This window comes from Anomaloglossus baeobatrachus, chromosome 1, assembly GCF_048569485.1.
Source record: "Anomaloglossus baeobatrachus isolate aAnoBae1 chromosome 1, aAnoBae1.hap1, whole genome shotgun sequence".
NCBI classification, from domain to species: Eukaryota; Metazoa; Chordata; class Amphibia; order Anura; family Aromobatidae; genus Anomaloglossus; species Anomaloglossus baeobatrachus.
This window is the reverse complement of record NC_134353.1, coordinates 490,477,090-490,489,974: the sequence shown is the minus strand read 5'-3', so window position 1 is coordinate 490,489,974 and position 12,885 is coordinate 490,477,090. Positions and strand designations below refer to the sequence as shown.

Here is a 12,885-nt window from a genome sequence, read left to right as displayed (position 1 = left end):
ACTTGCACTGCTTTCTCCGCCCACCGGCCATCCTGGCACCTGTGATTGGTTGCAGTCAGCTGACACGCTGCCACTCAGGGTGGGGGTGCATCTAGCTGCAACCAATTACACACGCCGGTGGGCAGGGAAAACAATGAATATTCAATTGTCGGCTCCGGAAGGGAATAGGTGACCCGGAAGGAGTGTACCGCCATGACAGTGCCTCGGTGAGTATGCCGCGCTCGCTCCTACCTCCCTATCCCCTCCACAAACATTTTTAACCTCCAGATTCCGGTCCCCATTGACTTACATGGGTACCGGATTCCGGAACGGATCGGACTCTTTTTAAAATCTGGCAGTGATCCGACGGTACCGGGTTTTTGGCCTTTCGATCAGCTCTAGTCTTGATCTATTTAGATGACATTGTGGTGTTTGGGACATCGTTTAAAAACCACCTTGAGAAGTTGCATCAAGTCCTCCGGCGGCTCAGTCGCCACGGCCTGAAAAAAAAGGCAAAAAATGACAGTTGGTGCAGGATCGAATTGAGTATCTGGATCATGTAGTAATTCCAGAAGGGGTATTGCCAGCAGCTAGCAAAGTTCAGGAGTGGCCTCCGCCTCATACACTTTTTGAAGTCATTGCCTTTTTGGGCTTGGCTGGATACTGCCAACAGTTTGTGCCTAGGTTCTCTCATCTGGTGGGCCCCTTGAACAAGCTCTTGAGAGGGACAGCGCAATGCCCATGAAATCACCCAATCCAGTTGGGACCTCAACAACAAAAAGCATTTGAGGAGGTGAAGACCTCCCTGCCCCATTGCTGACGTACGCCCGGTTTGACACCCCTTTTGTGTTGTACATGGATGGTAGCCTTCATGGTTTGGGAGCGGTACTAGCACAGGTGCAAGACTGCCGAGAGCAAGCGATAGCCTACGGCAGCTGGTCCTTGAGAGACACAGAGTGTAACCCAGCTAATTACAACTCATTTTGCCTGTAGCTACTGGCATGAAACTAGGGGCATTAGAGCAACGTTGGGTCGTCCGCCTAGCTAAGTTTCACTATCGCATTAAATTCCTGTCTGGGCGGGAGAGTGGAAATGCCAATGTGCTGTCACGGGTCCTTCTGTGGTCCTCAGTGGGAATTGCTGATGACGAACTCAAAGATATCGAGACCTTCGATTGTGGTCGGTTACCCATCTTCCATAGTGTGGTAGGTTCAAGTGGGATGGCATCGGGAATGGCTTGTATCATTGGGAATAACCACACTGATTGGACAAAGGACCAGGATGGTTGCCTGGATATCAAGTTGGTGAGCACTTGGGTACAGAACAGGGACTGGCCACCACCAGAGGAGAAGGCCCAACTAACAGCCGAAGGTGAGAAGCTGTTGCAACAGTGGAATAGGTTGTGCATGGAAAAGGGACTGTTGTATCGCAAGATTTACCTGCAGCCTGAGTTGCAGCACAGATGTCAGGTGATAATCCTGATGTTACTGAGGCTGGTGGTCGCTCACAAGGCTCATGAGAAAGAGGCTCATTTTGGGAGTGAGAAAACACTCCAGTGGTTACAACTGGCCCTGTACTGCACTGATCTCAGGAAGATGGTGACATAGGCAAGTCGACAGTGTCGACCTTGTGGTCTGAGTAAAAGCCCTGAGCAGCAGGCCCCCACGCAGTCCATTAAGACTTTGGCCCTGCTAGAGCTGCTCATGATTGATTATGTCCTGATAGGATATTCTACATAGAGGTGTTCATATTGTCTGGTGATGACTGACTCTTTCACCAAGTTTGCCATGGTGGTACCAACGAGAGATCAGACGGCAGAGTCTGCTGCTAAGGCCGTGTGCCAACATATTATTAAGGTGTTCGGGTGTCCGCAAAAGATACATTCTGATCAGGGGGTATGTTATCAGGTGACTTTGATGAAAGAGCTGTACCGGTTGTATCGGATCGAACAGTCAAGGACGACACCCTACCACCCTCAGATTACTGACGCTTGTGAGCATTTTAACCGCACTCTTTTGCAAATGTTGAGGACATTTCAGGATGAACAATGAGCCTGTTGGCCTGAATTCCTCCCTGAGCTGCTGTGGGCCTTCTATAACAGGGTACATAGCACTACCGGTTACTCCCCATACATGTTAATGTTCGGCAGGCCTGGACAAGATATTGAAGAGTTGAGAATGCCATACCCCCTCTCAAACCCCCCTTGGACTACGTCTGAGTGGGACCTGGACCACCAGCATCAGTTGAGAGTGGTTCATCAGGTGGTGGGTGATCAGCTCAATCAAGTGACTTACCGAGACACGCGACTGGTGCAAACTGAACCCTTTTCTCCAAGGGATACAGTGTTGGTAAGAGCCAAGTGATGGTTGGGAAAACTGAGTGACAAGTGGGCGGCGAAGCCGTATGTGGTAAAAGAAGGGTGGATCTTCACATTCCGGTGTATGAAGTAGGAACCGTGGGGCAAAGCTGTAATCGCCGTCGTAACATGTTGCAGCAATGTCAGTTTGAGGTCAAGATCCCCAGTCCTGAGAGTCCATTGCTCAAGGAGTGAGATCCCGTAGTGATATTTAGTGGTGTGAAGTGCCTTTCTCTATACCCATCTACCCTTCACCTGTAGTTAGTGTGCCATGATGTGGGGAAAATGTTGCATGCCCTGTGCATTCACCACTCATCAGAGCCCAGCCTATCTCCTGCTTGTGCACTCTGCAGTGAAGGAGGAGTGAGCAGGGAGGTGCTGCGTTGTGATGCTGGACTGTGCTGAGCGGTGAAACGCCACACACAGCCCAGTGACTCAGTGGGACTGGGGCCAGCCGTGGTGATGTCAGGTGAACAGGAAGTTGACATGATATCACCGGATCCCCGAGGTCACAGAGCCCGAAGGTCAGACGATGGGGAAGAGTGGTCCGCAATAGCGCCGCTCACAGGTACTATTGGCAACATAAGGTATTTGAGAGAAACCTTGTTTCTCGACATAATATCGATGTGGCCAATAATGAATATGGGTGAACCACCCCTTTAATCTATTGCTGATAATGTACATTTGGATTTTCTGAAACAGTCGGAGGTGTGTGACTAAAATAGCCATAGTGGCCAGTGTGAGAATTGCTAGTTTTCTCATTTTTAATGCAGATCATGATATGGTGGGGGAAAAAGGAGGAACATTGCCAAAAAATGTAAAACATAATAAACCTCACAGATAGACGGTACTTAGGGATTTACCTAGCCTGCAGCTGCATTGAAGACGACTTGCCCTGCATCATAGGCCACTGTTGTCACTTTGAAAGTTACAAGTTTATTAGAACGTCCAAGAGGAAATACTTTTGGATTGGATATGAAACCTTTGAATTTCCCTGATGAACCCCTAAGTGAACCTAAATAGGGGGGAAACGCGTCGGGATATGTCATTGGATGGTCCCAGCAGATAAGTCAGCCCTGCTGGGGTTCTTTATTTTCTCTTTAGACTTTGTGATTACACATATTTAGTAACATTTGTATATGACTGTGCAGACTTATTTGCCTGTGCAGTTTTTTTTTTTTTTTTTGGCTGTCATATTTATGGCAATTTAAGTAAAACAAATATACTTAACCTGTGACAACTGGCACTAATTATCTTTTCTTGGTGGTGGGTGCCTCCTTGGCAACTGTTAGGTTGCAGGGAGAGACTAGGGGGAGACGACGAGGAGCGGGGGGTACCCAAAAGTTCATGGTGCACCTCCGCTGGTAGGTAGGCAATAAGGGAGGGAGAGATAACCCCCTATTCCCTAATTATAGGACGACTACCTTTAAACTACAACTATTTAGCTGGCTTACCTATAGCTAAGAGCAGGGTCGGACTGGGGTGTCTGGGGCCTACCAGGGGAAATAACTCTAGGGGCCCACCACCCTACAGCTACATGAAAATATCTATTAGCTGCTATGCCCGTTATAGTTTAGCGCTGACTGTAAAGCACAGGCGGCTCCTGCACATCTCCTGTGCACACAATAACTCTGTACAATTACAGTAGTTTGCAGTAATGGGATCTTTGGTGACAAGTTATCACCGATCCACAGGTTAGGTTGGTGATAACTTATTGATCGGTGGAACCAGACCAGTGGAAACCGCACCGACCGGAAGATTGGGGAACTTTTATCCCTGACAGGACACTTATATGCCCATTATACAATACAACGCTGCGTTTTTGCTCATTGCGTTTCTTAATCAGTGAACAATGCCATTAAAGATTGTTGAAGAAAAAAAGGTCTGATGTCATTTCCTTCTTCAATATGTTCTTCATTCTCCACTAGTGTATGCAGGAGAGCAGACAGCTGCTGCAGAGCTACAAGGCTCAGCATGCTCCATCCAGGACTGTATGCTGGAGGGAGAGGCAGGGGGAGCAGAACTACAAGGCTCAGCATACTCCATCCAATAGTGTATGCAGGAGAGCAGACAGCAGCTGCAGAACTACAAGGCTTAGCATACTCCATCCAATAATATATGCAGGAGAGCCGACAGCAGCTGCAGAACTACAAGGCTTAGCATACTCCATCCAGGACTGTATGCAGGAGTTTTTTGCCCCCAAAAAAATGACGTGGGCTTTGCCATATTTTTGTATGCTAGCCAGGTACAGCAGACCGCTACAGGCTGCCCCCAACCCCCAGCTGCCTAATTGTACCCGGCTGGGAACCAAAAATATAGGGAAGCCTTTTTTTTTTTTTTAATTTCATGAATTTCATGAAATAATTAAAAAAAAAAAAATGATGTGGGCTTCGCCCAATTTTCGAGTCCAGCCAGGTACAACTAGGCAGCTGGGGATTGGAATCCGCAGTGCAGAGTGCCCAAGCTTTCTGGGCACCCCCGCTGCGAATTGCAGTCCGCAGCCACCCCAGAAAATGGCGCTTTCATAGAAGCGCCATCTTCTGGCGCTGTATCCAACTCTTCCAGCTGCCCTGGTGACAGGTGGCTCGCTGGGTAATAATGGGGTTGGGGCTAGAACCCCCCTCCTCTGCAGTAATCCGGGGTCAAGGGTCCCGCGCCGTCCAATCCGGATCCAATATCATCTGATCGGTTTGCTGGAAGGCAAAGCGATCAGATGATGTGTCAGGTTCAAAGATGTGTATCGCGTGACACAGCAGCTGATTGTATAAAAGCATTTTATACAATCAGCTGATGTATCAGTGCAAAAAAAAAAAATAAAATACTCCCGTCTGATGGCTGCAGCAGCTGGCGGTAATCAGTGATGCTGTCTCCTGACGGCATCAGCTGATCGTTTAAGCCGGCGTCACCGCGAGACTTACGATCAGCTGATGCGTCAGGTGACCGCATCAGGTGATTACCGGCAGCTCCTGCAGCGATGGGACGTGCCCGGGAGCACACAGCCGGAGCTGTGTCCTGCGGTCAGCGTGGGAACAGAGGAGAACAGGTGAGAATATACATTTTTTTTTTCTTCGGCTCCTTCTGAGCGCTTACCTTTTCTCTGCAGCCCTGCGCGTCCTCTCCTCTGCTGCTCCGGCGGCAGTGTGATGGAGGCCGCTGTGTCGGTGCGGGGATGAGCACCTCCTCCGCCTCATTCTTGTCACCGGCCGCACTGTTCACATGTACGCGTGTCTGAAAGATGTGCGTACATCTGAATAGCGGTGCGGTGTGGGACTTCCGCAGTGAAGGATCTACAGTGATATCACATGACTGTGATGTCACCGCAGGTCCTTCTGCAGCCGCGCAAACTACAGCGATAGAACGGAACTTGTGCTATCGCTGCAGTTTGTGATTAAAAGGCTGAGGGCCCTCAGAGCGTGGGGGGGGGGGGGCACATCAGAGCGTGGGGGCCCTGCCTACACATAACGCCAGCCCCGAGAAACCAGCGGCACCACGGTGCTATAAAGCGCCCCGCACTATGTAAGGCACAGGGGTCCACTGAGGGCCCGGGGCCTACCGGGGGATTCCCCGGTACCCCGGCGGGCCAGACCGAGCCTGGCTAAGAGACTACCATCACTCACCCCACCAGTCGTCTCTACCTTCCACACTCACCTTACGTGACTGATCTATAATATTCAGATACTAGAAGCAATTTAGCTTTTATACTTAATGATTTTAATACTAATATTAATAAAATATCTATTTTAGGAGTTGTTTTTTCTTTTGTTTTTTTTTCTGGCATAATACTCATGTTCTAATTAATTTGGTTATAATTGTTAAACATAATAAACACAAAAACTTGATTCAAACAATAGGTCATTTTCTGATGACACATGCCTTTACCCCAGGTAGTTGCTACAAGAATATATTTCCAATAAAGTAGTGTTTTCTCATTAAATGATTTATTTGTTCTCTTCATGGTTCTTTGAAGAGTAAATGACAGATGTGCAATCCTAACAAAATACATTCTTAGATAAAAAATAATTTTAATTTTGCTTTATACAGTAAATCTAAAATACATCTATGTCTCAGTACAATGTACATTTCCCAAGTGCATTATGGGATTAATATGAAACCATCCTTCCTCAAAAGAAGAAAAATATAACTTTTCCAATAAAAAAAAGTATATTACCTGTTCATTATTAATCTGAATATTATATTAACGGTCCATTACAAGGTAAAGCACTTGAGGGCAATAGTCACTATACACTTGTATGCCAATAGACCCTTCTTCAGTGCTGGCAAGCACACCATTGTCCATGTTCATGAATGCCTAGTCATGTCAGTAGCTGATTTCTCGTCAGGTCCTCAAAGTATTAACAGTTGCTGTAAATAGCAAATTGATAATAATAGTATATTAAAAACTAATTGAACTGAAGAAGCACTCGTAGCTGCCTGCATAACATTGTCATTTCCATTTCTTCTGGGCTGTGGTTCCACTGTGATATACCCATTGATAATTCGGATTTGTGGCGGAGGGTCGGTGACGCTGCAAGAGATGATAAAATAAAGTCATTAATGACATGCTAAGTGAATTTAATAAATGGCTCCTACATTTCACTGCCACAGTTTTATGGTGATTGGAGGTGACACTGAAATATACGGTACTTTTGGTCACTAAATTTTACAAATATGACAGGCTACTATAAAGTATATTGAGGGCTATGGTAATCCGAAGCTTACATATGATGTACAAATGCCTGATATGGGAATATCCTTATGTCTACCAGTATCTGGTTCCAAATAAATAAACTGTAAGCAATGACATTTTAAAATTATCATGAAAGCACTGTTCGTGGTAGACTGGCACTGACTAGCCATAGATAGTCTTAGCAGAAGCCACTCCATTTACAAGATCCCAGGGGTTGCCCTGGCCTTCACTGTTTAACCCATGTACAAGAATCTGGAGTTTGGGCCACCGAATCGACTACTGACCAATGGAGCCAGCTGGCGGCCAATAGGATTGTTGCACCTGGTCGATACCAAAAGGTCACGTCAAAGACAGAATAAGAAAACAAGCAGGTGGTCAAAATACTAGGGGTCAAACTTATCACGGGAACACTGTTCATGGCAGACTGGCATATATTAACAGGGCCCCCACAGTCAGTCTTAGCATAAGCCACACCATTTACCAGACTCCAGGGGTTGGTTTCCCTGGCCTTCACCCTTTAACCCATGTACAAGAGTCTAGGTTTGGGCCCACAGAATAGACTACTGACCGATGGAGGAAACTGGCGGCCAGAAGGATTGTCATGCTTGGTCGATACCAAACAGTTTTATCAAAGACAGACTCAGAAAACAAGCAGGTGGTCATAATACTAGGGGTCAGCATTATCACGCGAGCACTGTTTGTTGCAGACTGGCATATGTTAACAGGGCCCCAACAGATAGTCTTAGCGGAAGCCACTCTACAAGATCCCAGGGGTTGCCCTGGCCATCACTCTTTAACCAATGTACAAGAATATGGATTTTGGGCCACAGAATTGACTGCTGACTGATGAAGCAAGCTGGCGGCCAGAAGGATTGTCACGCCTGGTCGATACCAAAAGGTTACATCAGGGACAGAATCAGAAAACAAGCAGGTGGTCAAAATACTAGGGGAAGTTTTAAAAAAGGCAATAAAGAAGACCTACAGAAGCAATAAATTGGAGTTGTGACTAGGTCTAGCTAAGCTAAATAGCTAGCAGCCAAAGACTGTCTGCTGGGTTTTATATAGCAGAGCCTAAGGTGTCCAGTAGATAACTAATTACAGCTCCCTGCAACAAAATAAGAGGTGGAAACGAAAAGCACAACTAGTCTCGGCAATCTTAAAGCTAAAAAGCCACACACTGCTATCAGTGGTATTAGTGCAGTACCAACTAGTGACCAGGGCAGAGGTGGCAGAAGTATGTTCAGACACGCATGTGATAACTCTACTTTAAATTGTATATTGTGTATCCTTTTGTAGGTGGAGTGTATTTTTAACACAGTACGTTGGTGTATAAGTCAGACCTTGCCTAGATATGTTAAAACATGTGGAAATTGTCCCAATTTATCACATTTTCCTTCTTCGGAAAATATTGTATAAGGGCATTTACATCTACATGATAGTGTAAGTTCCAGTTTCATGGTCTCTTAGGGTATTTGTGTTGTGAAACAGGACAGCTGCAATTGGTACCAGGTTTATTATGCTCAGAAACACACACGGGGAGGCACACACTCAATATGAGACTGTGCCTGAGAGGGTGAGGCTTTTCACAGCCCAACTCTAAAGATCTTTTGTTTGTTTTTTTTTGTGTTTGCCCACTGAAGTCAATATAATTCTCACATGAAGATGCCATGACTTTAGCAACCTGCGAACATGACTGTCATAAAAGTCTCTTCCTCACATTTATAGTCTGCTGGTTAACTGATCTGTCTCCAGAGAAACTTGAGTAATATTTTTTAAAAAGGGAATCCTGTGAAAATTATCTGATATGTGTGAGATTCCTGTGATGACCTGATGATGGTTTAGCGTGGGATCTTGATCCCAGTGGTGTATATAGAAATAATGGGGTCCCATAGCAGAAGTCCAAATTGGGCCCTACCCTACAAAAAAAATAATATAAGGCAGAGTAACAGAAGACCATATCCCACAACTTTTCAGCCCTTACAAAGAAATGTTGCCCCTATTGAAGGGTTCTTAATTTTCCCTCAAGCTAAAATAACCCTTACATGGCCCCTATGTTTATGACGCTGACAACTGTGCCTCCAAAACACGGTAAGATACCCCCGCAATGAAATCCTCCACACGCATAGTATGATGACCCTGCAGTACCCCTGCAAAGTAAGATGCCCCCACAGTACTACTAATAGTATGATGACCTACAATAGCCCTGCAAATAATATGATGTCCCCCAGTTAGGGTGATAGCCCCCACATAGGACTCCAAATAGTATGATGGTCACCAAAAAGGACTTAAAATAGTATGATGCCCAACAAATAGCCTCCAAATAGTATGAATACCCCCCCCCCCCAGGTAGCATGATGGCCCTCACATAGGCCTTCAAATAGCATAATATCCCACAAATAGCATGATGCCCCCCCAGGTAGCATGATGGCCCCTTATAGTACTCCAAATAGTATGATGGTTCCAACATAGCACTCCAAATAGTATGATGGACCCCACATAGCACTCCAAATAGTATGATGGACCCCACCCAGGACTCCATATAGTATAATGCCTCACAAATAGACCTCCAAATAGTATGATGGCCCACAGGTAGCATGATGGCCCCAGCTTGCTTAAAAATCATCATTCTTGGCAGCAGATCATCCTGTGAAAAACAGAACATGTGCTGCCGCGAACGATGATGGCCTTTGTGCACAGATCGATCTATTAGCAATCATACTTTGTGTATCGGAAGCACTGTTGGCCTGTCTAAATAGACTATTATATGATTGCCAATCAGAAAACGTGTAGCCAAAAAGCCACAATCGGCATCTCTAAATGTACCTCAACAGACTTAGCTGTTGTGCTCAGAGGCAATATAAATATGGGCCTGGGTAATACCAGGGCCCCGCGATTCCACCTATGAAGCCAAAAGCAGTTATGAAAGATAACCACTAGTCGGATTGTTGTAGGCAGGTAATCTAACCATAACAAGTGCCAACAATATAGTAGGATTGTGTGTGGTAAATGGAAATTGACAAGCATCAATCATTCGTCCCCATACAAGATCATTATTGTCAGCAGCATATCCCCTGTTCACACAAGGCTGACAACCATGACATTTATATCTCTATAAATGTCTCTTTAAATAATGGCATTAAATATTTGTTGTTTGATTGGCGGACATGTTTACAGGAGCAATGATCAAAAGTTCATGTGAACTCTTGTTCCAACAATCTTTGATCCTTGCAAATGAAAATGAGCCTTTAAATGAATGTTGTCATAAATATGTGATGGATTTGACAAGAACAAAACAAGTCATAGATGACCCTACACCCAAAGATCGGTAAATGCAAAAATGAACCAGAATTATATATTGTGTCTGCCAGGGGGGATATTATCTTCAATCTCTTCATACATTCCTCTTTTAGTTTCCATTATTACAGTGATCATTCTGTTCAATAAAAAGAAGTTATTTATTAAGCAGATAATAAATAGTCAATCACGTTGGTCAGATTCTAGATTAATAAATAACCTGCACTGTACGGTATAATTGCTATTACCATTATTCCATACCTCAGGGCTATTTCTAACCTCAGAAATTCAACAGTAATTTCCAGTAATCTGATAAAAATCAAGCTTGAGCTATTTCATTAGGTAAGAGGCTACATTGTTCTGAAAGAAAATGTACAAATCTTTGTACTAAATACTGTAACTTATTAAATTGACAAGAAATAGAATTGTCTTATTGCAGAGAAGTCCGGTGATACATGTATACGAGGGGCTGCTGATAAGTCTTTAGGCCCCATTACACGCAGCGACGTATCTAACGATATATCGCCGGGGTCACGGATTCCGTGACGCACATCTGGCAACGTTAGCAACGTCATTGCACCAACGAGCAGCCGTTAACGATGGAAAATGCTAACCAAATCGTCCATCGTTGACACGTCGTTCATTTTAAAAAAATCGTTGATTGCTGAGGACGCAGGTTGCTCGTCGTTCCCGAGGCAGCACACATCGCTATGTGTGACACCGCGGGAACGACGAACTACAGCTTACCTGCGGCCGCCGGCAATGAGGAAAGAAGGAGGTGGGCGGGATGTTACGGCCGCTCATCTCCGCCCCTCCACTTCTATTGAGCGGCCGCTTAGTGACGCCGCTGTGACGCCGCACGAACCGCCCCCTTAGAAAGGAGGCAGTTCGCCGGCCACAGCGACGTCGCTAGGCAGGTAAGTCCGTGTGACGGCTCCTAACAATATTGTGCGCCACGGGCAGCAATTTGCCCGTGACGCACAACCGACGGGGGCGGGTGCTTTCACCAGCGATATCGCTAGCGATATCGCTGCGTATAAAGCCCCCTTTTGTCTTTGTGATCTTTTTTATTTCTATGATGAATGTTACATTACATGAAAGCCTTATGTGTCTAGTATATGTTTTCAAAATGTTATGTCTGTTGCTTATGGGAACAGTGTTCTACGCACGTGGGAAAACAAAATGGCGGAATCTAATGCGATATTCACAGCAACTGAGAGCAGAGGAGTGATAAAATTCTTGTTTCTGCAAGGAAAGTCCGTGAAAGATATTCATAGTGATATGTTGCAGACATTAGGGGATCAATGCCCTTCATATTCCACGGTTGAGAACTGGGTTGGCAAATTTAAAACGGGCCACTTCAGCACAAATGATGAGAAATGTCCCGAACGACTGAGAGTGGTTGTTGTTGCGGAGATCGTCGATGCTGTCCACAACCTCATACTAGAGAATCGACGAATTTCAGCTAAAGCAATAACAGACATCATGGGGATTTCCCGTGAACGTGTTTGTGTCATTATCCATGAACATTTGGACATGAGTAAGCTATCTGCAAAGTGGGTCCCCAAATGTTTGACAACAGATCAGAGAAGCATGCGAGTAAAAACTTCCCGGTCCATTTGTCAGCGTTTCTGGACTGATAAGTGGTTCTCTGTTATGGGGGGCTGTCTGATAATAAAACCTAAAGGAATGTCAGACAGTCAGGGTCCACCATGCAAAGACTCTGCTGCAGACTATGGCAGAGGATAAGGGGTATATAAGTGTGCCACTGTAAATAATGATAGCACAAGTGCAGAGTGCAATACCTCTGTTATACTCACAGAGGAATATAATTAGAAAATAAAGCAATTCCTCCCTTACTTGGAGGGTGTGTGGAATGGTCTCTGTTAAAGATCACAGAGACAAAAGCAGTGAGTGTGAAATGGCACCTACCTAGGTCCGTTCCTCTAGTGGTGCCAGGAGACGGACAGCAGCGTAAGCCGCACAAAGCTCCTACCTGCGTTCGCTCCACTAGTGTGCGAGGACACGAACCACTAGATATGGCACCTGCCTAGGTCCGCTCTTCTAGTGGTGAAAAAGAGACGGACAGCAGCGTAAGCCGCACAAAGCTCCTACCTGCGTTTGCTCCACTAGTGTGCGAGGATACGAACAACTGCCAGATGCAGTATAAGGACCGTTACCCTAGCGGCAACGTCCACCTACGAGTAGAATCACAAGGCCCAGCCGGACCATGTGCCTCAGGCACCTGCCTGTGTCCGCTCCACTAAGAGGTAAGGATACAGACTGCAGCCGAAGCTGTAAGGTATAAGAACGCTACCCTGCCGGTAGCGCTCACCTAACATAGACAGAGAGATGCCTAGAGGAACGTGCACAGAGCGTCTACTCGCATGCATGAACCAAGAGGACTGAGCGCCGGGCGGCGTGCGTCAGGGTCTTATATAGACTCTGTGCCTCATCCAAGATGGAGGACACCAGAGCCAATCCGCTGCCAGAATGACAGCAATGACGTCACGCTGGCCTATCACCGAACAAAGCGTCACAAGTACATGACCAGCGACCAATCGGCATA

At 45.9% G+C, this 12,885-nt stretch overlaps 1 protein-coding gene across 1 annotated transcript in view; it reads right to left on the bottom strand.

Moving 5' to 3' along the window:
• Nucleotides 1-6,297: 6,297 nt before the first annotated feature.
• TRABD2A (TraB domain containing 2A) overlaps nucleotides 6,298-12,885 on the bottom strand; it is a 211,505-nt gene continuing 204,917 nt past the window's right edge. Inside the window, exon 7 of the mRNA XM_075338476.1 lies at nucleotides 6,298-6,860. Within this exon, the coding sequence (XP_075194591.1) occupies nucleotides 6,680-6,860 (181 nt within the window). The 3' untranslated portion in view covers nucleotides 6,298-6,679. The remainder of the gene's footprint in view (nucleotides 6,861-12,885) is intronic.